The 27,193-nt window shown below is 47.1% G+C and overlaps 1 protein-coding gene across 1 annotated transcript in view; it reads left to right on the forward strand.

Annotated features, from left to right (window-relative positions):
- The window catches only part of AGBL4 (AGBL carboxypeptidase 4), a 1,470,506-nt gene that overhangs the window by 1,296,623 nt on the left and 146,690 nt on the right, over positions 1-27,193 (forward strand). Inside the window, exon 7 of the mRNA XM_068961620.1 lies at positions 24,499-24,588. Within this exon, the coding sequence (XP_068817721.1) occupies positions 24,499-24,588 (90 nt within the window). The remainder of the gene's footprint in view (positions 1-24,498; positions 24,589-27,193) is intronic.

Here is a 27,193-nt window from a genome sequence, read left to right on the forward strand (position 1 = left end):
GGAGTGGGGGCTGCTCTCCTGAGCAATGCACAGGTCTAGGGTGCACAGGCTTCAGTGGTTGTGGCACACAAGTTTAGCAGTTGTAGAGCGTGGGCTTAGCTGCCCCATGGCATGTGGGATCTTCCCGGAGCAGAGATTGAACCCATGTCCCCTGCATTGGCAGGCGGATTCTTATCCACTGTGCCACCAGGGGAGTTTCTTAATCTCCTCTTTTTTTGAAAGAAAAATTGTATTTATTTGGCTGCACTGGGTCTTCGTTGCGGCACACAGGATCTTCAGTCTTCACTGGGGCATGTGGGATCTGTTAGCTGCGGCATGTGGGATCTAGTTCCCTGACCAGGGATCGAACCTGAGCCCTCTACATTGGGAACAGGGAGGCTTAGCCACTGAACCACCAGTGAAGTTCCCTAATCTCCTCTTCTTAGGACACCAGTCATACTGATTAGAGCCCACCCATAAGAACTCATTTTACCTTAATTAGCTCTTCAAGCAACCTGTCTTCAAATATAGCCATATTCTGGGGTGCTGGGAGTTAGAACTTCAGCATATAAATTTGAGGGACACAGTTCAGCCCATGACACACCCTCCGTGGCCTGCATCTCCTCACCCACATTGCCGGACTACAAGTCCCTTCCCCTGCCCGCAGTGAGTGCTGTCTCCTGGAGGACCTGCATGAGCTGCGAGGGAACGCCCTCATTGAGGACTCACTGTGAGCTGAGGGCCCTGTCTCTGGACTTGCCCTCATGCTCTGGGTTATCAGGAGTCTTGGCAGGAGACCCAGGAGTGAGGAGTGGGAATCTAGATCAGCCAGCAGCCTGGGCTGATTCCATCAAGGCCTTGGGAGGTCACCTCCACCCTGGCTTCTCCTAGCAGAACTTCCCCAGGGAACCCTGTGTTCTGACACCCTCCACCGCTGAAGGTCTGGAGCCCTGTGGCACTGGCTCCGGTGTTGGGCAGTCTTCCCAGGTGGTGCTAGTGGCAAAGAACCTACCTGCCAATGCAGGAGACATAGGAGATGTGGGTTCAGTCCCTGAGTTGAGAAGAGCCCCTGGAGGAGGGCATGGCGACCCACTCCAGTATTCTTTCCTGGAGAATCCCATGGACAGGGCAGCCTGGTGGGCTTCAGTCCGTATGGTGGCCAAGAGTCGGACATGACTGAAGCGACTTGGCGCACATGCACTTGTGTTGGGGCAGGACATGTGATGATGTCCCCTGGATTGGTAATAAAAAGAGGCACTCAGGGTACCCCTGGAGGCCCTGGCTTGGAGGACTTCAGCCTCCCCACATGCATGAGGGCAGGCTCCACACGCATGGCACGCCCCAGGCCCTGGGACACCCCTGCCAGACTCATCTTGCTTCTTCCTCAGATGCAGTGGACCCCCGACAGGCAGGGATCCCCATCCCCATTGTGTGGACATGGAATGGAAGCGCAGGGAAGCCAAGTGACCTACCCAAGACCAGACAGCATGTCAGGGACTTCAATAAGTGAAAGTGTTCATGCTCTAAGTCACTAATTTCCAAAACTGTCTGATCATAAAATGCATTCAGGGCACTAGTCTAAGAATATCCAGCCCCAAACCTTTTGCTGCAGATCCTAATTTAGTAAGTCTGGAGAAGGACCCAGGAACCTGTTGTTGCAGCAAGCACACCAGGCAGTGGTCTCTCATGCAAGTTTAGGGGTCAGTGGGTTAGAAACATCACCCCATTTTTCATTACCCTCAGCAGGTGTGGCGGCAACTCCTAGACACCTCTGCCCCCAAGGCTGCATCTTGCCTTCTGTTTAGGTGTTCCCTTCCCTAGCTCAGAGTTGCTTTCATTGCCTCCTTTTGGCTCAGTGAGGTCCCTGTGTCATTCACCATTGTCTCTGTGTCAGTGTTTCAGAGCTTTAGCTGCCAACACCCCAGAGATACCTCACCAAGACTCTAATTTAGTGCTCCAGGGGGCTCTCTACCCTTAGCCTCCCCAAAATGGAGCCTCATCTTTCAGCTAGTGCTTCTGAAATTCGACCCAGTGCTTCTGACATGCTGGGCTTGGGCTACTTCCCTCTGGGATGGGGAGGGTGAGTGATTGTGTTGAAGGTTGTTTTGTTGTGGTCTCTTTTGTACAAGGTCAGCTTCTAGCAATTATTTTTTTTCTAATCACCTGGGATCACTCTCATCTAAGGACCTTTGCTGCAAGAAACACAATACATCCCAGAAAAGAAAAACAAATGAACCGATGAACAAAAAGCTCTCTCCTGAGCTCTGCTCTGTTAGCAAAGTAACAGACACCATCTTCCGGATCCCCTGCAGCCCTTAGAATCAGGCTGCACGTTAATTAGAAATCCAGGGTCCTGGAACAAAGAAAATGACTCTGTGTTTCAATTTAATTTGTTCTTATTTTTTTTGACAGGGTCAAAGTTCACCTTTCCAGTTTGAATCTGAAAGCAAATTATAGTGGTGTCATTTTGATATTGATGGGTCCAGGCTAAAGATCTTTGGCAAACGTTTTCTTCCAGCAGTCAGTGTGGTTCATATTGTTCTCTCTCAGTCCGTGTGGCAAACACTGGCTTCAGCCTTCCCATGTGCCAAGAACAGTGAGCTTCACTGGTGGTGAACAGAACGGGGGAGGTGATGATGGCTCAGGAGGATGGCAGTGATGCTGGGGACTGTCTATGAGCCAGGGACACCCAGGGTCCTCTGGCCAGAGAGACTGGGGTGAGGGGCTTAGTGAATGAGGGATTCATGACCTGGGCTTTGGAGATGCTGGGCAGCCACAAAGCTACCTTACTGAGTGCCATCACTGCGTGCCACCGGCTTTAGTCCTCACGCCGGCCTGTGCAGTGAGAGTGTTTAATTGCCCTGAAGCTCAGGGATTAAATCCTGATGGGTCATCCCTGGAGTCTACAGCGAGTGATTCAAACGGCTTCTTAGTCTGTTGTTTGGTGAAATGGGAGTGCAGGAATTTCCCTATAGGGTGGTTGTGAACATCAGAGGAAATTGCGCACACCGGTGAATGCAGAGACGAGGTGGGAGGGAGGGTCAGGTCCCACAGCTGCGACCACCCAGTGGGGTCACCTCCTCTGTGGGCCCGTTGAATTGTGCAGACCCACAGATGCACCCAGAAAAGGCTCGAAAGCTATTAGTTACAGTTAGTGCCACCCAGCTGGAGGTGTCAGAGCTGGGATTTGAACCCAGGCCCATCTAGCTCAAAGCCACTTGATCTTAATTCAACCTATTGCCACGATGACTAAAAGTCATGGAAAGGGCCGTGTCTCAGCACAGGTTTTCTGACTCACTCTGCAGGAATATTCCTTTGGAATAGAAAACTCTCCTCTGAGAAGCCTGACCCCACCCTCAGGCAGCACCTGAGTCTCCTCCAGGGGTTCCCATCCCCTGTGCATCCCTCAGTCCTCACAGCAGTCACTCGAAATCCTCCTTCTCCACTTACAGCTCCGTCTGCCCCCACTGAGTTCCTGAGAGCAGGGAACCGAGCGCAGAATTTCAACAAAGGTTGGAACATTCCCCCATGTTGGAATACTTCTCACATAGAAAGTTTCCCTTTAACAGTAGCAGGTAGGAAATGTAAGTGTGTTAATAAACCATGGGGCTGGCAGTTGTAAAATATTAACGATTTCTAGAATTGAAAATGCAAATAGCTGTCTGGAACTCCTCCACTTGGCATTAAAGAGAAGGGCTTTGAAAGGACATGTGGGAAACTCAGGGATTGGAGAATATGGCTTGCTGGAAGATGAGGAGACAAAGAGACATTTACCGCCCTGTCACTGCCACGTTAGCACCATTACAAAGTGAGCGCCAGTTCCTCCGAAGGCAAGTCAGTCACATGTGCTGTCTGACGGCAGGGCTTTAAAGTGAGCGACTGGCTTGTCCATCCACTCCAACGTTCACACATGGAGCACCTACTATGAGCCAAGGAGGAGAGGGCGCAACCCCTGCCATGTAGGACCTTCACTTCACCCTCAAACCAGAGAGAAAGGTGGGCTGGGGGAGAGAGGAGACCCCAGTCCAGCCCTGATCAGCTCAGTCCACAGCTGGGCTGTGACCCAAGAGAGGGGAGGGGGCTGGCCTGGGGGAAGTGCTCACCCCACAGCACTGGCTTGTCTGGGAACACCTCGGAAACACTTCAAACCTCCAATCCAGCACCTGTCTTTGTTGAACTCGGCAGACAGCTAAGCATACTCTCCCCAGTCCTTGGGCCTCAAATACAAAATATGCTTCCCATTTTTCAAATAGTGTGTGGTTGCGTGCATGCGTGCTAAGTCACTTCAGTTGTGTCCAACTCTTTGACACCCTATGGACTGTAGCCTGCCAGGCTCCTCTGTCCATGAGATTCTCTGGGCAAGAATACTGGAGTGGGTTGTCATGCCCTCCTCCAGGGGATCTTCCCAGCCCAGGAACTGCCAGGTCTCTTACGTCTCCTGCATTAGCTGGTGAGTGCTTTACCACTCATGCTACCCGGGACGTCCAGTGTGTGGTTACTAGATGGTACGTTTCTGGAAGGCAGCCTCATGACTGCATCTTCTCACTCTGCACTCAGCACTGGCACTGTGTGGCAGGGGCCAGGAGAAGTGGCAGGGAGGGTGAATGATCGCCAGAAGGCAGCTGGCTGAGTGCCAAAGTGGGTTGAGAGAGTGGGGCGCCAAGGATGGACAGTCACCCTATGCGGTCACCCCACTGTGGCGCTGGCTGCCTCGAGGGGGCCCCACATCTCAGCGCCGTCAGCTACCCTCTCCCTGCCAGAGACAGGCTGGGCTGCACTGCCCTGCAGAGCTCCAGAGTACCCAGCCTACTGCCAACTGATGCCAGCTTCTGTTCAATGTATTCATGGTGTCAGGCAGTCAGGAACATATCCTGGGAAAGCCGCCGTCTCTCTATGGGAGCCTCACCAGTCCCATCCTGTTTCCCTCTGTGCTCAGAGACTAGCTCTCAAAAGGTACACTTTGTTCCTGATTCTCAGAAATTGGGAGGAACAAGTTGTCCTGTCACTGGGTGTCCCCACAAGTTCTCCTGAGCCCTACTAGGAGCTTTGCTGTGGTGTCTGCGCATCTGGATTGGGATGGTTTTAGCCACTTCCTATTTGTAAGTCCTCCCAAGACAGCCATTTTGCTTTTTTGCATTTCTTTTCCATGGGGATGGTTTTGATCCCTGTCTCCTGTACAATGTCACGAACCTCTGTCCATAATTCATCAGGCACTCTATCTATCAGATCTGGTCCCTTAAATCTATTTCTCACTTCCACTGTATGATTTAGGTCATACCTGAATGGTCTAGAGGTTTTCCCTACTTTCTTCGATTTAAGTCTGAATTTGGCAATAAGGAGTTCATGATCTGGGCCGCAGTCAGATCCTGGTCTTGTTTTTGCTGACTCCATCTTTGGCTGCAAAGAATATAATCAATCTGATTTCGGTGTTGACCATCTGCTGATGTCCATGTGTAGAGTCTTCTCTTGTGTTGTTGGAAGAGGGTGTTTGCTATGATGAGTGCATTCTCTTAGCAAAACTCTATTAGCCTTTGCCCGGCTTCATTACATATTCCAAGGCCAAATTTGCGTTACCATGGGTGTTTCTTGACTTCCTACTTTTGCATTCCAGTCCCCTATAATGAAAAGGACGTCTTTTTTGGATGTTCTAAAAGGTCTTGTAGGTCTTCATAGAACCGTTCAACTTCAGCTGCTTCAGCATTACTGGTTGGGGCATAGACTTGGATTACTGTGATAATGAATACTTTGCCTTGGAAATGAATGGAGATCATTTTGTCGTTTTTGAGATTGCATCCAAGTACTGCATTTTGGACTCTTTTGTTGACCATGATGGCTACTCCATTTCTTCTAAGGGATTCCTGCCCACAGTATAATAGTCATTTGAGTTAAATTCACCAGTTCCAGTCCATTTTAGTTCGCTGATTCCTAGAATGTCGACGTTCACTCTTGCCATCTCCTGTTTGACCACTTCCAATTTGCCTTGATTCATGGACCTAACATTCCAGATTCCTATGCATATTGCTCTTTACAGCATTAAATCTTGCTTCTATCACCAGTCACATCCACAACTGGGTATTGTTTTTACTTTGGCTCCATCCCTTCATTGTTTCTGGAATTATTTCTCCACTGATCTTCAGTAGCATATTGGGCATCTACCAACCTGGGGAGTTATCTTTCCATGTCCTATCTTTTTGCCTTTTCACACTGTTCATGGGGTTCTCAAGGCAAGAATACTGAAGTGGTTTGCCATTCCCTTCTCCAGTGGACCACATTCTGTCAGACCTCTTCACCGTGACTCACGCATCTTGGGTGACACCACATGGCATGGCCTAGTTTCATTGAGTTAGACAAGGCTGTGGTCTGTGTGATTAGATTGACTAGTTTTCTGTGATTATGGTTTGTGTGCCTGTCCTCTGATGCCTCTCACAACAACAAATACCTGTGAAAAGAAGAGAAGTGAAAAGCAAAGGAGAAATGGAAAGATATAAGCATCTGAATGCAGAGTTCCAGAGATAGCAAGGAGAGATAAGAAAGCCTTCCTCAGCAATCAATGCAAAGAAATAGAGGAAAACAACAGAATGCGAAAGACTAGAGATCTCTTCAAGAAAATTAGAGATACCAAGGGAACATTTCATTCAAAGATGGGCTCAATAAAGAACAGAAATGGTATGGACCGAACAGAAGCAGAAGATATTAAGAGGTGGCAAGAATACACAGAAGAGCTGTACAAAAATGATCTTCACGACCAAGGTAATCACGATGGTGTGATCACTCACCTAGAGCCAGACATCCTAAAATGTGAAGTCAAGTAGGCCTTAGAAAGCATCGCTACGGACAAAGCTAGTGGAGGTGATGGAATTCAAGTTGAGCTATTTCAAATCCTGAAAGATGATGCTGTGAAAGTGCTGCACTCAATATATCAGCACATTTGGAAAACTCAGCAGTGGCCACAGGACTGGAAAAGGTCAGTTTTCATTCCAATCCCAAAAAAAGGCAATGCCAAAGAATGCTCAAACTACTGCACAATTGCACTCCCCTCACACACTAGTAAAGTAATGCTCAAAATTCTCCAAGCCAGGCTTCAGCAATACGTGAACCGTGAACTTCCTGATGTTCAAGCTGGTTTTAGAAAAGGCAGAGGAACCAGAGATCAAATTGCCAACATCCACTGGATCATGGAAAAAGCAAGAGAGTTCCAGAAAAACATCTATTTCTTGCTTTATTGACTATGCCAAACCCTTTGACTGTGTGGATCACAATAAACTGTGGAAAATTCTGAAAGAGATGAGAATACCAGACCACCTGACCTCCCTCTTGAGAAACCGATATGCAGGTCAGGAAGCAACAATTAGAACTGGACATGGAACAACAGACTGGTTCCAAATAGGAAAAGGAGTACGTCAAGGCTGTGTATTGTCATCCTGCTTATTTAACTTCTATGCAGAGTACATCATGAGAAATGCTGGGCTGGAAGAACCACAAGCTGGAATCAAGATTGCCGGGAGAAATATCAATAACCACAGATATGCAGATGACACCACCCTTATGGCAGAAAGTGAAGAGGAACTAGAAGCTTCTTGATGAAAGTGAAAGAGGAGAGTGAAAAAGTTGCCTTAAAGCTCAACATTCAGAAAATGAAGATCATGGTATCTGGTTCCATCACTTGATGGGAAATAGATGGGGAAACAGTGGAAACAGTGTCAGGCTTTATTTTTCTGGGCTCCAGAATCACTGCAGATGGTGATTGCAGCCATGAAATGTAAAGACACTTATTCCTTGGAAGGAAAGTTATGATCAACCTAGATAGCATATTCAAAAGCAGAGATATTACTTTGCCAACAAAGGTCCATCTAGTCAAGGCTATGGTTTTTCCAGTGGTCATGTATGGATGTGAGAGTTGGACTATGAAGAAAGCTGAGCACCGAAGAATTGATGCTTTTGAACTGTGGTGTTGGAGAAGACTTGAAAGTCCCTTGGACTGCAAGGAGATCCCACCAGTCCATCCTAAAGGAGATCAGTCCTTCAATGGAAGAACTGATGCTGAAGGTGAAACTCCAATACTTTGGCCACCTCATGCGAAGAGTTGACTCATTGGTAAAGACCCCGATGCTGGGAGGGATTGGGGGCAGGAGGAGAAGGGGATAACAGAGGATGAGATGGCTGGATGGCATCACGGACTCGATGGACATGAGTATGGGTGAACTCCCGGAGTTGGTGATGGACAGGGAGGCCTGGCGTGCTGCAATTCATAGGGTCGCAAAGAGTCAGACATGACTGATCAACTGAACTGAACTGAACTGAGCCTCTTCCTGCTTCCCTCGGGCTCTTTGCTGTCGTATGGCTGTGTGAGGTTATGAGTACGGGGAAGCTCTGGATAAGTGAGGCACTGAGCTGGAGGGGAAGGAGCACCAGGTTCTGGAGTCAGTGACCTGGGCTTTATCCAAGCACAGCTTGTGTAAAGACCCTTACCACCTGTGGGGTCTGGAGGATGGGGACCAGACCCTGCCCTCTGGGAGCCGCCTGAACAGAAGGAGATTAGACGATAGTATGGCCCCTGGTGTCCACACAGATCAGACCAGCTGCTCGGCCCTCAGGATCCCCCTTTCTCTTCCCTGCCCTCCCAGGAGCCTGGTTTTCCCTGTCTCTTGGTGTGCATACAGTTGAACCCCTCTCTGTTTCTGATTGCAAGTATATTAATTCTCCTCCTTCATCCTTTGAAAATGCCTTTCCTCCTTCTCCTCATGCACATGGCTTGCTCTGTTTGCACTAAGCTTTTTGTGTTCCCAGAGAGGCTGCATCGCTATTATCTTAGTACTTCTTTTCCTGTTCCAGCAAGGGACTGTGTCTGCGAGAAGTTATCCACTTGACGTATGCATGTTTTCTTGTCCACTCACCCCGGCGCCCTCTCCTTGATGTTAAGACCAAGGTGCTCTAATCAGGGCCATCTCAAGCCAGCTCCTGGGTCTTCCAAACCTCCAGGATCACCGGTTTTTCAACCTGGAGTGGGGCCATGAGACCACCTAGCCCTACCCCTTCTTTCTGCAGATGACATAGTAGAGAGACCAAGACCCAGGGAGGAGAGAGCCTGGCCCCAGTTCACAATTGTCCAGTGGTTCTCCATTGTGCTTGTGCGTGAGAGGAATAATTTTCTTGCGCCCGGTCCCCCAAACCAACTTTGGTTGGGGCAGGGGTATGGGGTTGAGGGGGTGTTGTGTATTAGTATTTTTAGTTTTTCCCCTCCGGTTTAGCCAGTTCTATGTATGCATGTATGTATTTTTGGCCGTACTGGGTCTTTGTTGCGTGCACAGGCTGCTCTCTAGTTGTGATACACGGGCTTCTCTTGTTGCAGAGCGTGGGCTCTAGGGTGCTCTCTAGGGTGTGTGGGCTCAGTAGTTGTGGCACTTGGGCTTAGTTGCTCCAAGGTATCTAGCATCTTTCCAGACCAGGAATCGAACCTATGACCCCTGCATTGGCACATGTGCCCCAGGGATAGTCTTTGAGGCAGAATTTGCATATAAAGTCCAGGTTTATCCTAGAAGCCTTATTCTCAGAGCATATAACCTCACTCTGTGAAAACACCCCCTGAAAATAAGTTCTTATAAATTAAGCTTTTATAATTTATTTTATCCAAGAAAGACTCTTTCCACAAAGAATCAGAAAGCCATGAAAACAGTAGGGATAGATAATTTCCTTGCCCAGGTTAACAGGGATTTATTCTTTCACCAGCTATAGAAATATCAGCTTGGAGAATGGATACAAACAGTCAGGGCTTCATTTGTGCCACAGTGCAGCCCCTCACCCCTCCCTTGTGCAGACCTGGGTCGCCCAGGCCTTGCTGCTCCACTGGACTGCCAGGCTAATGGGATATTGATAGCCTGCCCAGTCAGACACTAAAGCTTCTTTTACAGAGAATTTGGCCAATCCAATTTGCAAGCAGCATGCCCAGGGCTTTAGCAGCCTGCCATGGTCTCTGTTCTGTTCTGCTGAGTGTGTGCCATGCACTCAGTGGTGATGCTGTGGTCCAGAAGTGGAGAAGTCATTCAAGAACTGATCACATGTTTCTGACCCAACATGAAAATCCGATTCACTATGAGACCTTGCTTAAGTCACTCTCTCTCGGCACATTGGCTGCAAAGGGGAAGATTAACTAGACCATATTCAGCTCTCATTATCTCTGCTGTGTGACATAAGGCAGCATTCTTAACTTCTCTGATCCTTGTGGTGGTGGAAACATCCTCACTAGAACAAAACAGAATTACTACAGGGAGAGCTGGTATTGGGTGCCGCTGACTGCTGTTAGTCCACTTAATGGTGTATGTTTTAAATCCATTATCGAGGACTGCTGCATGCTAGGTGGCTTCCTTGCAGAGCTCACATCATTTTGACACAGTCCTTTTGTTTCAGCCACATTGATGCAGCTGCTCTGACAGACACAAGTGCTTTGAAATGGGGACGTTTTGTCACAGCTGGGAAAACAAACCATTACACCACCAGTTTTTCAGTAAATGTTACCAAACAATGTGCCTGGGAGACATTTCAGGCTATCTCCCCCGGTCAAAGCATCCCTGACCTCCCCTCTGGCAGGGGTTTCAGAGAGGGGAGAGGTTGGTCTCAGAGTAGGCTCCTGGTCAAGTTGGCCACAAAGGAGGCAGAGGAAGAGAGGAGCTGGTGGGAGTGAAGGACAAGGAAGGTCAGACATGCTCGGATGTGTGTGGGGTGAGGGGGCGGGGGTCTGCGCCACACAGTACCTGGTAATTTTCAAAAACAATTTTGCATTTAAATGTAGCCATTTCAAAACTCTTGCATCAAAATAACCATGTCAAAATGCCCTTCTCTGTCTCAGACAAAGGAAATGAATGCCAGAGAGAGATGAACAAGACAGGGCTTCTGCCCCCCAAAAAGCTCAGAGTCACCAGAGGGGAAAGGCAGACCAAAAAGAGAAGCAAATTACTTTTATATTATACCACCAGGCAATTGCTGTAATAGCAGAAGGGGCGAGGCAGGAACAGAGCAGACAGCTCCTGAGTCTGGCTGGGGGTGGGGAGGGGGTGACTGGGAGCTCAAGGAATATTTATGGAATGATCAGGAATAGTAGATGTTAACTGAGGGTTCACCTTGTGACAAGCACTGGTATTTATTTTAGCTCATTTAGTCCTCACAACTATTATTATTATTCCCATTTTATGGATAAGGAGACTGAGGCTCCCCAAAGTCACGTGAGTGACTCCCAAGACCCCATGGCTTGTGAGTGGCAGACAGAGTTAGATAACAGGCACACCGAAGGTCCTGCTCACATCCTTGCACTCTGTGGCCTCTTTGCGAGGGATGGCAGTCCCTCGGGGAGAAGGGACACAGGTGTTACTATCCATCAGACTGGGGTCCACTCTGTTCTCACCACTTAACCAGGCGGATGACCTTGGAAAATCTGCTGACCGCAAGCATCTCTTCTGTCTTCTTCCTTTGGCCCTCCCCCTCCCCAGGACACATCACTCAATGCCTGTTAGCTGTACTCAGTGACCCCATAGAGATGCAGTCATCATAGGTATCCACCTGGGCATGCAGCACCATGTTATAACCAGGTCCACAGCAGTTACTGAGACAAAGTTTCCTGAGTTGCCATTCTCATGGGAAGAAACTCGAGGGGTAAGGAGCCAGACAAGATGGAGAAACTAGATTGAACGCTTGTGTGAAGAGGTGTGATGAGCTGGTGAGAGAGAGCTGAGGTGAGGGTGGGTGGGCAGGGACTCGCAGGTCGGAGTAAGTAGCCTGGGCTAGCTTCCAATGCACAAGGGTGGTGGCCACAGAAATATCTCCCTACTGAGTGCCATAGTGCTCATAAGCTGTAAAGTCCTGGGGACATGTGAAAGTGAAAGTCGCTCAGTCATGTCCAACTCTTTGTGACCCCAGGGACTATATAGTCCATGGAATTCTCTAGGCCAGAATACTGGAATGGGTAGCCTTTCCCTTCTCCAGGGGACCAACCCAGGGATCGAACCCTTTTCTCCCACATTGCAGGCAGATTCTTTACCAGCTGAGCCACAAGGGAAGCCCAAGAATACTGGAGTAGGTAGCCTATCCCTTCTCCAGCAGATCTTCCCGACCCAGGAATCGAACGAGGGTCTCCAGGGGGACATGGGAGTTTGTTATAATTATTCTTTCTTTCCCCTCATTACGGACTCTTCTTGCCTTCCATAGTCTGTGTGACCACATTACAGGTGAGGCGTGAGTTGATTCATTTTCTCAGAGCCTCGAACAAGCTAGCTTCCCTGGCTCCTCTGAAGATGTTGTGTGGAGAGGAAAAAAAAAAAAAAAAATTACACTCTAATAGAAATACTTTTCCTTCATTAAATGAAATCTCCAAAGCCCAGTAGCATTTTCGGTGCTTATATGAAGATGCCAGTGGGGATTTGAGATTGAAAGTGGTGTTTTTAGAGAAGTCGATGAAGATCTCAATAGGAAAGAAAGAACACTCTTCAAATCTAAATTCCTCCAGCACCAGGCAAGACAGATCTTCGGCTCAGGGCCCGGATCACATTACTCTCAGCCCTACCGGGAAACACTTTTCCTGAAGCATTTCGAGTGCTCATAAATATTGGTTCTCTGTTTGGGGTGATTGTATTAATAGTGTCTTTCTAAGACTGCAAACCATTTGACTTGAATTTCTGTGTATACCTCAACTCTGATAACTTTGTACAAAAACTGGAGAATTTGTAAGAGTAGGAGTCAGAAGCACATGCATGCGTGCGCCTGCCCACGTTTACACACAAAGCAACATCTTTTATCTGGTGTACCTGGGGAATGAGCTTTTCCCTTTGAAGGTGTCAGGAGGAAGACTGGTCTCAGGGGACAGAAAGACTGGGTTCAAATTCCAGCGTAACTCGTGCTAGGTGGATGGCTCTGGGCAATGCATTTAACTGCAGATTTCTTGTCTGTGTTATGAGGAAAACAGCACAGTTCTCCTAGGGCCTGGTGAGACCTGGGTCATGAAGTATGGAAAGTGTAGAAAGCTCACTGGAATCACTCAAAGCCTGTTCCTTTCAACCACCTGTCCGATAACTTATTAGATTCATCAATTTCATGGCAATTATTCACATTATCTGTTGTTACGTAATGACCTTCCCCACCCCCAAATTTAGAGCTTACAATGAGAATTATGTTGTATTTTGCAGAGAATTTGCAAGCCTGATGGCTTCTTTCTGCTCCCTGCTATCTGGGCCTTCAGCAGGGCGACCCCCACAGCTAAATTTACAGATGGAAAAACAGAGATAGGAGGGGCCAGAAGGAAGGGGTCCTTCTAAAGCTATGTAGCAAGTTAAGGAAAGCTCTTTTCTTGAAGACCACCACTGTGCCAGGTCCTGTGAGGGGTAGAAAGAAAAAAAAGAAAGGCAGTAACTGTTGAGTTGGTGAGCTCTCCAACCCGCCCCCTCCCCCGCCCCCCAGACTGCAGTAAATCCAATGGAGGGGTTAAATTTACATTCTCAACATCTTGTTGCTTTGGCCCCTCAGCAACTCCAGACTTGGGAGTCTGGTGAGTTGAACCCTTCCTTGGCTTTTCCCTGGCTTCCTCCTCCACAAGACAGGGATTCTCTGCCCTCAAAGGGCCAAGGGAGGCTCGCCTAGCAGCTAGCAGATGCTCAATAAATGGCATCCATTAAAAGAAGGATCAGTTCTCTGCTCTGCCTCTGAGCATCCCAGCACCTGCCCCATCAGTCCGCATCGCCGGGAAAGCAGGAGAGGGCTCTGATTGCAACTAGCAGGTTGGCTGAACTCTCGCCTTTCAGTGTGGAAAAATCCATTACCGAGAAGTCATTTGTCAAAGCCAACTGTTTAGCTGCTTTAATTTACATATTTATCAAGTTTGATTAGAATGTATTGTCTTCGACTTTCATCCCAGCTTTCACCTCTTCTCACCCTCTTTTCCTGGGGAAACTGTTTTTGTTGTCCTTGTTGTGAAAGGGCAACTCGTAATTCAATTTGCATTTGCTAATAAGCCTGAAACTGAACCTGGGGAGAGATTTCTGGAGGCTGGGACAGATGAAAGGTAGAGCATGTGTTAGGAAAAACCTGGGCACTCAGTTCTAGCCTGATGCACTCACACCACCAAAGGGCGAACAAGTACTCTACAACTAGTGCATGAGGATTTATTGAGTACCTTCTGTGTGCAAGGCCCTGGGAATACAATTTGTGAAAAAGACGGGCAAAGTCATAACCCTAGTGTTGCTTAGTCTAGTGACTTCAGTTACCGCATCTGTAGGATCAAACAGTTGGACCAAGCAACTTCTCAATGTCTGCAGGCTACCACTTCTGAACACATTCTATGTGTCAGGCCGTGGGCATAGCCCCAGCGCATTATCTCAGTGCTCACAAGCCCCCTGTCAGGTTCATATCGTTATCCTCATTTTGCAGGTGAGGAAATGAACCATCTCAAAGGTCAAGATCACATGTGGCAGGATTTGCATTTAACCTTTCTTCTGTCTGACTTCATAGTTCAGGTTTATGACTGCAAAGCCAGGCTTGATTTTTCTTCTTCACTAGTCTTTGAGCTCCTGGACGGCAGAACAGTGTCTGATTTCTCTCTATGTCCATAGTGGCCAGCCTAAAGTGTGTCATATGATCAGTTAGAAAATATGCATAGAATTCAACTAAGAAAAAGAGTCCTTCATCCTCAGCCTTCTTGTCTTTTGGCCTCAGATGTGCCTTGTGCGCCGTGGCTGCCTCAGTTGAAGGCCGGTGTCTCCAATGCTGTGTGCACCACCCCATCCCCCTGCAGGACCAGTTTCCCCAGTTCCAGGAGTGCTGGTGCCTGACAGCTCACAGCTGAGTCTCTCCCGGGAAACTACACTCAGCTGTAGGAAGCTGCCTTGCCTGAGGCTCCACCCCAGGCCTGCTGGCAGCCCACCTCCAGCAGCTTGTCCACGCAGGACCCAGGGCCAGCCCCACTGCCTCCCAGAACAGCTCTGCAGGGCCCTCCTGGCCCAGAGCTTCCCTTGGGATTGATTAAAGTCACTGTTGAGACTGTCCCAATCCTGTTTAACTCACCTCTCGTAAGAGCAGCCGAGAGCAATCCCTGGTGAAGCTCCTCCTGCACGGTCTCCCTCAGCCTCCCAGCCTGTTTCCCAAGACACCTGATCTGCATAGGGACTCAGAGTGGGCGGCTCTGATTCTGACTTTAAGGAGGAGCTTGGAGAGTGCTGGGGTCAAAATAGGTCATGAAGACATCCCTGGCGGTCCAGTGGTTAGGACTCCACACTTCCACTACAGGGGACACAGGTTCGATCCCTGGTCAGTGAACTAAGATCCCACATGCTGAGTGGTGCAGCCAAAAAGAGAAAAAGGTAGTGGCAGAGAGAGTCTTCCTACTCGCAGAAGGCTGCCTCCAGGCCCACAGTCCCAGTCGTCCAGGCTTTATAGGGCCCCAGCAGGGCAGCCTCGCTGGGCAGTGCTGCCCCAGGACGGTCAAGGTGACAACCGGTCCTTGCCATCCACGTCTCAGGCCCATCGCCTTTCGGCTTCCTTTACCACCCTGGCAGGCATCCCCGGGTCCTCTCTAAGCACCAGCCTGGAGGAACATTGCCTGTGTCAGCCCAGCGATATGAGAGGTGGCTGCATGGATGTTGGAGCTTTGTGCCCTGGGTTCCAGGTCTGGCTCCATTGCACCCCTCTCCAGCTGTGTGACCTGGGGCAAGTGGTTGTCCTTTCTGGGCCTCTCCTTTCATCTTCACAGTGAGGCCGTTCCACTCAGTGATCCATCAGGCTTTGCAGTGCCGCTGGTCTCTAGGAGCGTCCAATAAGTTAGAGGCCTCCTTGCTGCATTCTAAAGCCAAAAAGTGGATTTAATGTGGTAGACATCTGAGGTGTCCCAGGGAGGCAGAGGCTCCTTTCCCAAAAGCCTGGAATCGCAGCATTAACAATTCAGTTCTCATCAGGAGCGTTCCTCTGTCAGGAGATACTCTTTTCAAGGGAAATCTGTATTTTCTTCTCCCACCTCATTGCAGGGAGAACAGTCAGTCCCTGACCCTGGACATGGATGAGTCTACCTGGTAGATGTAAAGTGTGAGGTCCTGGGAGTTCAGAGCCTCGCCAAGGGACTGTGACCCAGAGGGAGGCAGGATGAGTCAGTGGGAGAACTGAAAATAAACTTTGCCAGCCCCGCTGTTTTCTCAAGGCAGCTCGGAGACTCAGAGGAGCAGAACAGATCTGAGCTGTGGTTCTCAAGCCTGCCTGAGCCAGGCGGTGAATGATTCATGACCAGATGAGGGGGCCAGATCGAGCTCTGAATTCAGAGGAGGGTGAGGGCGTTGTAGTCTGGGAGGATGGGAAAGGCTTTTGGAGGAGTTGGGGCAAAGACAGAAAGTCTAAGAAATTGAAGGTTTGCTTGGGAATATAGTGGCAAGGCCAGCCTGAATAAAGAATATTTTATAGGGGTTTATAGAATATCTAATGGGGCAGTTATTTTGCCTTTGAAGAGATGTGGGATGTTCAGTGATGTCTGAAGCTGGTTTTGATTGTCATGGGAGGAGGGCTGCCCCAGCATCTGTGAATAGAAGCTGGAGATTCAGCCTACAGTGCACAGCGCAAGGCTCCACACAGAGCTCCCTGCTGTCCATGTCAATTCTCATGGTTTGTAGCTCAGTAAATGGTACCTGCTGTTACAGGCAGAGCCCTGGGGCAGGGGCAGAACATCTCTCACTTAAGGTTTATCTTGTGAGCTAGGGAATATTATTCTTACTTTACAGAGAACTGAGGCTCAGAATGTGTAAGGAATTCACTCATAGCCTGACGTCTAGTCATCTACAGGGCTGAGTCCTGGTCTGTCCACCCAGGAAGCCAGCAGGCTTTCCACTGGACCCCCTCAGGGGATGGAAGAAACACGAGGACCAATGTCCTGCTCAGTCTCCCCCGTCCAGCTCTCTCCCTCCTGCTGGATTTACCCTCAGTCACTTGGGCTGAGCCAGCCCTGGGTGTTTTTGCTTTCGACAAGTCTCATCTCTACCCAGATGCATTCACTGGTTCTCCAGTGCCTCCAGGAAAGATCTATTGATGTCTCCTAAACCTGCGTGTTCCCATAAAATTATATACAAGAAATCCTGCACCTGGAGCATGTTCTTATATAATTCTTAGCTTCCTGTTCCCTGTTTATTTTCAGTATCGGCAACAGAATGAAGCCCTCACATTACCTTCAACATGACATATTGTGTAGGGAAAACTACAGAACTGTTGCGCTAATAGAATCAGATATAACACAATAATAACGCCAGAATGACCTAGGACCAGTCCTGGATGAGTATAAGTTTGATCTTTCCCTCCTCAGAGGAGACACAGCAGAGCAGAGTCTGGAAGGCTGAGTAGGAGTAAGCCTGCAGACGAGCTGGGGGCTGGCATTCTAGGCAGAGACAAGCACACGCCCTGGTGTGGAGGTGTGGGGAGAAAATTCGTGCTTAGGGAGCTGCCAAGAGTCAGCTGAGGCTGGGGCCTGTGGAAGGGGCTGGAGAGGCAAGCGGCCGCCCACTATCAGAGAGCGAGGATGCCAGTTAAAGGAGGCTGGGCTTGCCCAGAGGACAGCAGAGTGCTGCCCATGACGTGTAAGCAGAGGGAGTGGTGTACTCCTGTTTGCGGTTTGGAAAGACCACTTTGGTGGCTGGGCAGAGGATGGGCTGGTGAGGATGGTGCCAGCCCAGGGAGGTTGGTGACAAGGCTGTTCTAGTCCAGAGTGTGCTATGGTTGCTGCCAGGGTTTCCTTTTCTCCAGCTGATTTGCAGTGTGGACCTGTTTTAGTCCCAGAGTACGAGAGACAAGATGGCAACTGGGGTGGTTTGGAAATCAATGGGAGAGTACTTTCTTGACTTCAGGATGCCTTCAGGGATCTCAAATTCAAGAAAATGAAAAGGCTTATCTATTTAAAAAAAATCCATCTCCTGTTGTAACATTCTGCATTCCCTTCCCAGGTCCCCACCTGCTTCTTCCTTCACAGAACACCTTGCTGCCCCTAACAAGTTATTGTCAGAGTTATGTCAGGAGAAACAGGAAACAAAACCAACAATGTGAACTTCCGGGAGAGTTTTGTCCTCAGAGGGCCCAGCTGGTGCTCTCTGGGACTTCTTGGCATCTTGGTTGGTACCTCCACCAATCACAGGTTCACTCCTTGGTAACTGCTGAGATGGATGGAGATTCTCCCTCCATCCTGACACCAAGGTTGTGGCTCTGGTCCTCACTCACTCATCAATAGAAGAGATGCAAAGTTTCTTAAGTTCTATAATCAACTAGGGGAATTGTAGTTATCTCCAGGGGAATTAATTAGTTATCTATTGTGAAGTAATACTTAAAATTCTCCAAGCCAGGCTTTAGCAATATGTGAACCGCGAACTCCCTGATGTTCAAGCTGGTTTTAGAAAAGGCAGAGGAACCAGAGATCAAATTGCCAACATCCGCTGGATCATGGAAAAAGCAAGAGAGTTCCAGAAAAATAGATATTTTTGCTTTATTGACTAGGCCAAAGCCTTTGACTGTGGGGATCACAATAAACTGTGGAAAATTCTTCAAGAGATGGGAATACCAGACCACCTAACCTGCCTCTTCAGAAATCTGTATGCAGGTCAGGAAGCAACAGTTAGAACTGGACCTGGAACAACAGACTGGTTCCAAATAGGAAAAGGAGTATATCAAGGCTGTATATTGTCACCCTGCTTATTTAACTTATATGCAGAGTACATCATGAGAAATTCTGGGTTGGAAGAAACATAAGCTGGAATCAAAATTGCCGGGAGAAATATCAATCACCTCAGATATGCAGATGACACCACCCTTATGGCAGAAAGTGAAGAGGAACTAAAAAGCCTCTTGATGAAAGTGAAAGAGGAGAGTGAAAAAGTTGGCTTAAAGCTCAACATTCAGAAAACGAAGATCAGGGCATCTGGTCCCATCACTTCATGGAAAATAGATGGGGAAATAGTAAAAACAGTGTCAGACTTAATTTTTGGGGGCTCCAAAATCACTGCAGATGGTGACTGCAGCCATGAAATTAAAAGACGCTTACTCCTTGGAAGAAAAGTTATGACCAACCTAGACAGTATATTCAAAAGCAGAGACATTACTTTGCCGACTAAGGTCCGTCTAGTCAAGGCTATGGTTTTTCCATTGGTCATGTATGGATGTGAGAGTTGGACTGTGAAGAAGGCTGAGCACTGAAGAATTGATGCTTTTGAACTGTGGTGTTGGAGAAGACTCTTGAGAGTCCCTTGGACTGCAAGGAGATCCAACCAGTCCATTCTGAAGGAGATCAACCCTGGGATTTCTTTGGAAGGAATGATGCTAAAGCTGAAGCTCCAGTACTTTGGCCACCTCATGCAAAGAGTTGACTCATTGGAAAAGACTCTGATGCTGGGAGGGATTGGGGGCAGGAGGAGAAGGGGACGACTGAGGATGAGATGGCTGGATGGCATCACAGACTCTATGGACGTGAGTCTGAGTGAACTCCGGGAATTGGTGATGGACAGGGAGGCCTGGCCTGCTGTGATTCATGGGATCGCAAAGAGTTGGACACGACTGAGTGACTGAACTGGACACAACTGAGTGACTGAACTGAACTGAACTGATTGCTCCCTAACACATTACTCTAGAATTCAGCATTTTAAAACAGTAGTTATCATCTCTTTGTTTCTGTGGGTCAGGAATGCAAGAGCGTCTCAACCAGCTGATTCTGGCCCAGTGTCTCTCTCTCATGAGGGACAGTGGCACAGATTGTAAAGAATCTGCCTGCAATGCAGGAAACCCAGGATTGATCTCTGGGTCAGGATGATCCCCTGGAGCAGGGAATGGCTATCCACTGCAGTATTCTTGTCTGGATAGCAGGCTGTTGGCCATGGCTGGAGTCTCCTGGGGCAGGATGGTCCTCTCCAGGAGGCCCTCTCCACAGGCTGTATGGGTGTCATGTTACGGCAACCAGAGCAAGTAATGAGAGGGAGAGAAAGTACACCCAGGATGGAAGCCACTGACTCTTCATAGCCTAGTTTCAAAGGCCAGGCACCATCACCTCTATAGTGGTCTGTTTGTTAGAGCAACTCTCTAAGATCAGCCCACTCTGAAGGGAAAGGAGGTCACCCCTTGACAAAAAGAAATTAGCAAATAATTTGTGGCTGTATTTTTTAAAACCACCACTAGGACTCTAATCTCTAAGACGTAGCATGACACAGTGGTTAAGTGCATAAATTTGAGATTAATAAAGACCTGGGTTTATCCTGGCCCCCACATTTGTTGCTTAGGCAGGTTTTTGACAAGTCCCCTAATCCTGCTAGATCTCAATTTCCTATAAAAATAGGGGTAAGAATAGTAGATGTTTCATTGGGTAGCCATGGAAATTAAAAAAACATCATGCATGTAAAGTGCCTGGCACCGAGTAAGCGCTGAACATACACTACTTAACTGCAGCTGTACTGGATAATGTTATTATCCTCCTTCACAAGAGGCAGAGGGGGTAAGAAGACAAGTGGGATCAGACTGCCTGGCTGGGAACTCTGGCTCTGCTGGCCATTAGCTGTGGGCAAGTCACTTATTGTCTCTTGCTTGGTTTTCTGTAAAACGAAGATAATAATAGCTAGTGCCTGGCCACATAACAGGTGCTCAGTAAACATTTTCTGAATAAGGAACTGGTGGCTGATAGATACAACTCCTCTATCAAAGGGGTCTTCGCCTGTGCGTGTGTTTGTGTGTGTGTTGGGATTCTACACAAAATACATTGGACTGTGAACACCGTCTGTTAACTGGGGAGCCCAGTACAGCTGTCCCGGTTCCACTTGAGAGTGCCCTGCACCCCTGAGTGTGCCCCCCTCTGAAGCCTCCTACTCAGTCCTCCCTTGTGTGCTGTTCCTGGGCTCACTGCTCAGCTTCTTCACAACCTTGGCTTTGTTCAAGCGTACTTCCTTCATCATTCCTGCTGCCTCCACCAAGAATATATTTAATTGGCTTTGCACAAGTCTAGGGATTTGGTGACAGGAAGGGGGGTGGGGGGGGTAGACCCATGTCACACCACCTCAGAACTGCTACATTACCTTAAATTGATTTTGCAAATGAAAGCTAAAAGCTAAGCAAAGGCGACCCATCCATTTTGCCTAAAGATGATTATAATGCTCTTTTACGGCCTCCTAAATGACAAAGCAATTTGTTACCTGCCTACATCAACATTTGCTTATATTAGCACCCGGGATGCTTGATTTTTATTAGCCCCACGTTATCATTTTATGAAGACACAGGGGCTCAGTAAAATTAGTGTGCAAATAGAATGCCCATTTTGCATTTCCCTGTGGTCAGCAGAAATGCTGAATGCAATTGAGTTGATACCAGGTCAGGGGAGACATCCATAAAGGTAGCCTTCACTGCGGCCTCGGTAATGCCATCTATCATTTCTGTGCTGCTGGGAAAGACGGGATCCGTGTGAGGCAGTGTTTTTGAAAAGGGCTTGGTGGTGTTTTTGTCTTTTGTATTTTAAGCAAAAAAGCGACATAAATACTAAGACATAGCTCAACTCCCACCAGCAATAAGGAATGAAAGCAAACTCTCTTGTGTGCACTGTAGATGGAAACTCAGTAGATGTAGAATCTAATACTGCTGTTAGTGGATTCAGGAGGAGACAGATGGGATAGCGAAAGGGCACTAGCCTGGGACTCTGTCACTGCTCCTGTGTGACCTTGGACATGTCCCCTCCTTCTGTGAGCCTCAGTCTCCTCACTTGTAAAATGTGGTTGACACTGTCCTCCTCACAGAGGCATTATGAAGATTAAGTAAGGTAATGTGTCTAAATTTCTTTATAAACCATGATCTATATGAGTATATTATATTTATTAATTCAATAGCCATTTCCTGAGCACCTACTTTACACAGGGTCCTGGGAAAGACATTAAATATATACCATGAAAGTCACAGTTTCTCCCTTGAGGAGCTTATATGCAGTCCAAGAAGTGCTCATGTATTGAATTCCTTTTTTAAACCATAAACTTCTTAAAGGCAGGTGAGCTTTCTCTCTCTCCCTTTGCTCATAAAAATGCTTAGCATAGAGCCAAGCACAGAGTGAGTTCTCAAGAATGTATTTTGGCTTCATCATATGTCTTATTGTATTTTGGGACCTAGTATTAGGGAAGCAGAAGGCAATTGTCGGAGAAGGCAATGGCAACCCACTCCAGTACTCTTGCTTGGAAAATCCCATGGACAGAGGAGCCTGGTAGGCTGCAGTCCATTGGCTTGCTAGGAGTCAGATGTGACTGAGGGACTTCACTTTCACTTTTCACTTTCATGCACCGGAGAAGGAAATGGCAACCCACTCCAGTATTCTTGCCTGGAGAATCCAGGGATGGGCTGCCCTCTATGGGGTCACAAAGAGTCAGACATGGCTGAAGCGACTTAGCAGCAGTTAGCAGCAGCATTAGGGAAGCAGAGACCTCAACTGTGGTCATCCAATAGACCAAGCAAGTCCTAAGGCTTCAGATCTAGGCTTAAGAGGGTTAGTCTTGTTTTTGTTTTATTTTAACTTTTAGTCTCTGACTTGGTATATCAACTGGTGGGATCATGAACCACATTCAGAATAACCTGCCCCTCGCATTGCAGAAGAAGAAAGCCTGTTGGTGATCTCTGCCTCCCCTCTCCCTCCAGAGTATCCTCTAACCTAGATGGGATGTTGTAATCCAACTCCATTCAGTGTTCATTTCTCTATTTCCTTTGGTTCATTGTTCTGTGTCAATCAGCCATTCTTCTGCCTGTGTCCAAGTACCCTCTTCCTGACCCTCCTTTCTGGGAATGTCACTCTTGGCTACTGCTCTTGTCTAATAATATCATTGTGTTTACCAGGTGGCGCTAGTGGTAAAGAACCCTTCTGCTGATGCAGGAGACGTAAGAGACCTGGGTCAGGAAGATCCCCTGGAGGAGGGCATGGCAACCCACTCCAGTATTCTTGCTTAGAGAATCCCATGGACAAAAGAGCCTGGTGGGGTACAGTCCATAAGGGTTGCAAAGAGTCAGACATGACTGAAGCCTCTGAGCACACACGTGCAATAGCTAAATGTTATTACACAGTTGAAACTTCTGTAGAGTCAGCAAGAGCTTGGACTCTGATTTTGGCCCATAATTTTCTAAATACTTCTTTATATGTCTAATAATTTTTATTGGATGCTGAATATTGTGAATTATGCATTGTTGAATATCTAGATTTAGTTGTCTTCTTTTAAATAGCAGATGGTCAAATCATTTTGTTCAGTTCAATCCTTTTGAGAGTTACGTTAAAATTTTGTTAGAGTGAGTCTAGAGTGGTTTATCCACACCACAAAGGTGTGGCCCCTTCTGGATTCTGAATGTCCTGAATGGTTAACGCAGACTTTTACTTTGAAGGTGGGATTTCAGATGGCTCCCACCCTTCTATGAACCCTGAGAATGTGCAGTTCACCACTCCCTGATCATTTTTTCATGGCATCGTTGCCAGGGAGATTCACCTCATTTATGTACATCTTGGGACCCAGCAAAGACTCCTGAGGAGCTCTTCGTGGATTTTGGAATTTTTCTCTACAGTGCTCCCTTTCCTCTGAAATGTACAGTTTCCCCGCAACTACTACCTGTTTCAGACTCCCTGACTTCTGTCTGAGTGAGATGTCTCTGCTCTGTCAGGACACGCCTCTCTGCCCTTTGGCCTGGGGTGGGCCTCCAGGCAAACAGCTGGGACAGCCATAGGTGCACCTCACTGGTTTCCCTCTTCTCGGGAATGAGTCTTGCACTGACTCTTGTTCAATGTCCAAAAACAGTTGTCTTGTGTATCTTGTACAAACTTCTAGTTGTTTAAGATGAAAGAGAAATCTGGGCCCTTTTATTTCATCAAGGCCAAATAGAATTGGATTCTAATCTCAGATCTACTCTATGTAGCTGTGTAGATAGAACCTGAACAAATTATATAAGCTGTCTGAGCCTCAGTTTCTGCCCTAATAAAAGGAATATTGATTGCCATGTTTCTGTAAGGATAATAAATAATGTATACAACATGCCTAACACCAGTTGCTAATTAAATGGCAGCTGTTATTACTAATGTAAATAGCTACCTTCTTTACTCCATCATTTACTGAATTTTTAGTGTGTACTCAGCAATATGTAAACCTATTTAATTATGACAACCCTATGAAGAAAATCTTATTATCCACATTTATAGAGTAGCACACTGAATCTCAGGATACATAACTTGCCTAGTTTCACAGTCAGTGCATCTGGGATTTGATTTTGCTCATAGGACTTCTTTAGATGATTGTACTACTAATATGGTCAACTGCACAAAAGAGCAGGAATGTGGTTTTTAATATTGGGTAACAAGGGACGTAATACAATAATTCATCAGCAATGGCTAGGCCTTAGAGATTGAGCAAACCCGAATCATTAAACCCAATGATTTAAGAGAGAAATGGAGAGAACCGTTTTCCTCCATTTTTGCCCCACATAACAACTCCTCTCTGAAATTTCCCCTCCTCCTTAGCAACCTTCTTCCACTTTATCTTCCAGATAACCTTCGGGAGGGGGCAGAGCAGAAGGTGGTATTCATCACAGGACGAGTCCACCCAGGGGAAACACCCTCTTCATTTGTGTGTCAAGGTGAGTTGCAAGATCTCATGAGCATACTGTGCCTCCAACGGGGGCACCGGTGGCCTCTGGGACCATGTGGCCACATGCAGAGTCCTTATCCTGGATGAAAATTGACTTCACTTCTCAAGAGGCTACGCCTGATCCCCATTAGCAGTTTAGCAGCTGTCTCGCTGAATGTTTATGGACTACATGTGCGTGTGGAGGAAGGGGTGAAGGAAAAGACAGCTGTGCAGACGGACAGGAAGGGCTCAGTATAGTTCTCCTGTGGTTGCTGCACTGAGGATGAGTCACAGAGTGGTTGCAGTTCCTAGCTTGGTGTCACTAGTCTCCAGGAGTTTACAAAAATTAAAAATCTGGCCTCCTCCCACCCGCTATCACCACCAGAAAGAAAAAAGAGAACAAAATCTGGTCCCAGGTCAATGTGTATATTGACAAAAGTGTGGTAGACTGGGAAAGTAAGAATTGAAAGTTATCTATTTACTTGTTCATTCAATCAGTCACTTAATGACTTTTGAAATACTTATCATGAACAGGAATGCATGCTTCATATCAGACAACCAGAGGTGATTTCTCTTCTCAAATATATCTTTTTAAGATTGAACTTTTGTTTATTAGTCAGTTCAATTCAGTTCAGTTCAGTTCAGTCGCTCGGTCATGTCCGACTCTTTGGGACCCCATGAACTGCAGCACGCCAGGCCTCCCTGTCCATCACCAACTCCCGGAGTTCATTCAAACTCATGTCCATTGAGTCGGTGATACCATCTAGCCATCTCATCCTGAGTCATCCCCTTCTCCTCCTGCCCCCAATCCCTCCCAGCATCAGAGTCTTTTCCAATGAGTCAACTCTTCGCATGAGGTGGCTAAAGTACTGGAATTTCAGTTTCAGCATCATTCCTTCCAATGAACACCCAGGACTGATCTCCTTTAGGATGGACTGGTTGGATCTCCTTGCAGTCCAAGGGACTCTCAAGAGTCTTCTCCAACACCACAGTTCAAAAGCATCAATTCTTCAGTGCTCAGCTTTCTTCACAGTCCAACTCTCACATCCATACATGACTACTGTTAACATATAAAATATATGTTTAGCCAGCAGTATATATACATGCATGTGTATATATATATGTGTGTGTGTGTGTGTCTGTGTGTGTGTATCAATTAGTAGCAATATAAACATAACCTCAGATATGTAGATGATACCACTCTAATGGCAACAAGTGAAGAGGAACTAAAGAGCCTGTTGATGAGGGTGAAAGAGGAGAGTGAATAAGCCAGTTTTAAACTCAACATTCAAAAAACTAAATTCATGGCATCAGGTCACATCATTTCATGGCAAATAGATAAGGAAAAAATGGAAACAGTGACAGATTTTATTTTCTTGGACTCCAAAATCACTGCAGATGGTGACTGCAGTCACAAAATTAAAATACACTTGTTCCTTGGAAGAAAAGCTATGAGAAACCTAGATAGCATATTAAAAAGCAGAGACATCAGTTTGCCAACGAAGGTCCATATAGTCAAAGGTATGTTTTTTCCAGTAGTAATGTATGGATGTGAGAGTTGGACCATAAAGAAAGCTGAGTGCCAAAGAATTGATGCTTTGGAACTGTGGTGTTGGAGAAGACTTTAGAAAGTCCCTTGGACTGCAAGGAGATCAAACCCATCAATCCTAAAGGAAACCAACCCTGAATATTCATTGGAAGGACTGAAGCTGAAGCTGAAGCTGAAGCTCCAATATTTTGGCCACCTGATACGAAAAGTCATTGGAAAAGACCCTGATGCTGGGAAAGATTGAGGGCAGGAGAAAGCGGCAACAGAGGATAAGATGGTTGGATGGTATCACCAACTCAATGGGCATGAATCTGAGCAAACTCGGGGACATGATGAAGGACAGGGAAGCTTGGCCAAGTGCTATTCTAAGCACTTTACATATTTTTTGTTATTTCGTTGATTTAACCTAATATTTTGGATTTATTTGATTATATTACGTTTTCTATGTCAGAGAAACTAATATTAGCTGTATTTTTACATATGAAAAAACAGAATTTTGGAGAAGTTAAGTAATTTATCTCATTTTTGTCTCAAAATGACCATGAGGTCAAAAGGATATGATAAAACCAATAGAGGTGAGGCAGCATGCTGCTCTGGAAATAATGGCTACTTGCCATCAGACAGTCTTGGGATCAAATACTGGCTCTGCCACTTCCTAGCAGTCCAGTTTCCTCTATTGTAAATAATAATAATAATGGATTGGCCCAAAAGCTCATTTGGGTTTTTCATTACATCTCATGGAAAAAGCCAAATGAACATTTTGGGCAGCCCAATATACCAATACCAATACAGCAATGGCTGTTATGAAGCTGGCATGAGATTAATGTAAACAAACACCCAGTCCTATGCCTGGCATGCAGCAGACCCTCAACAGATGTCACCCCTTCCTCATGGGGATCTGAGAAGAGGGGGCAGGTAACCTGCTTTGTAGACTATAAGGCACTCTACAAACACAGAGGGTCTTCTTTTCCCAGTTCAGCTTCTTACAGGGCTGTGGTCGGGCACCACTGCCTCCCTCTTGGTTTCAGACAAGGAGCCTGAGCTTCAGAGGGAGGGAGTGATCACC

The sequence above is a fragment of the Capricornis sumatraensis genome, chromosome 2 (genome assembly GCF_032405125.1).
Source record: "Capricornis sumatraensis isolate serow.1 chromosome 2, serow.2, whole genome shotgun sequence".
NCBI classification, from domain to species: Eukaryota; Metazoa; Chordata; class Mammalia; order Artiodactyla; family Bovidae; genus Capricornis; species Capricornis sumatraensis.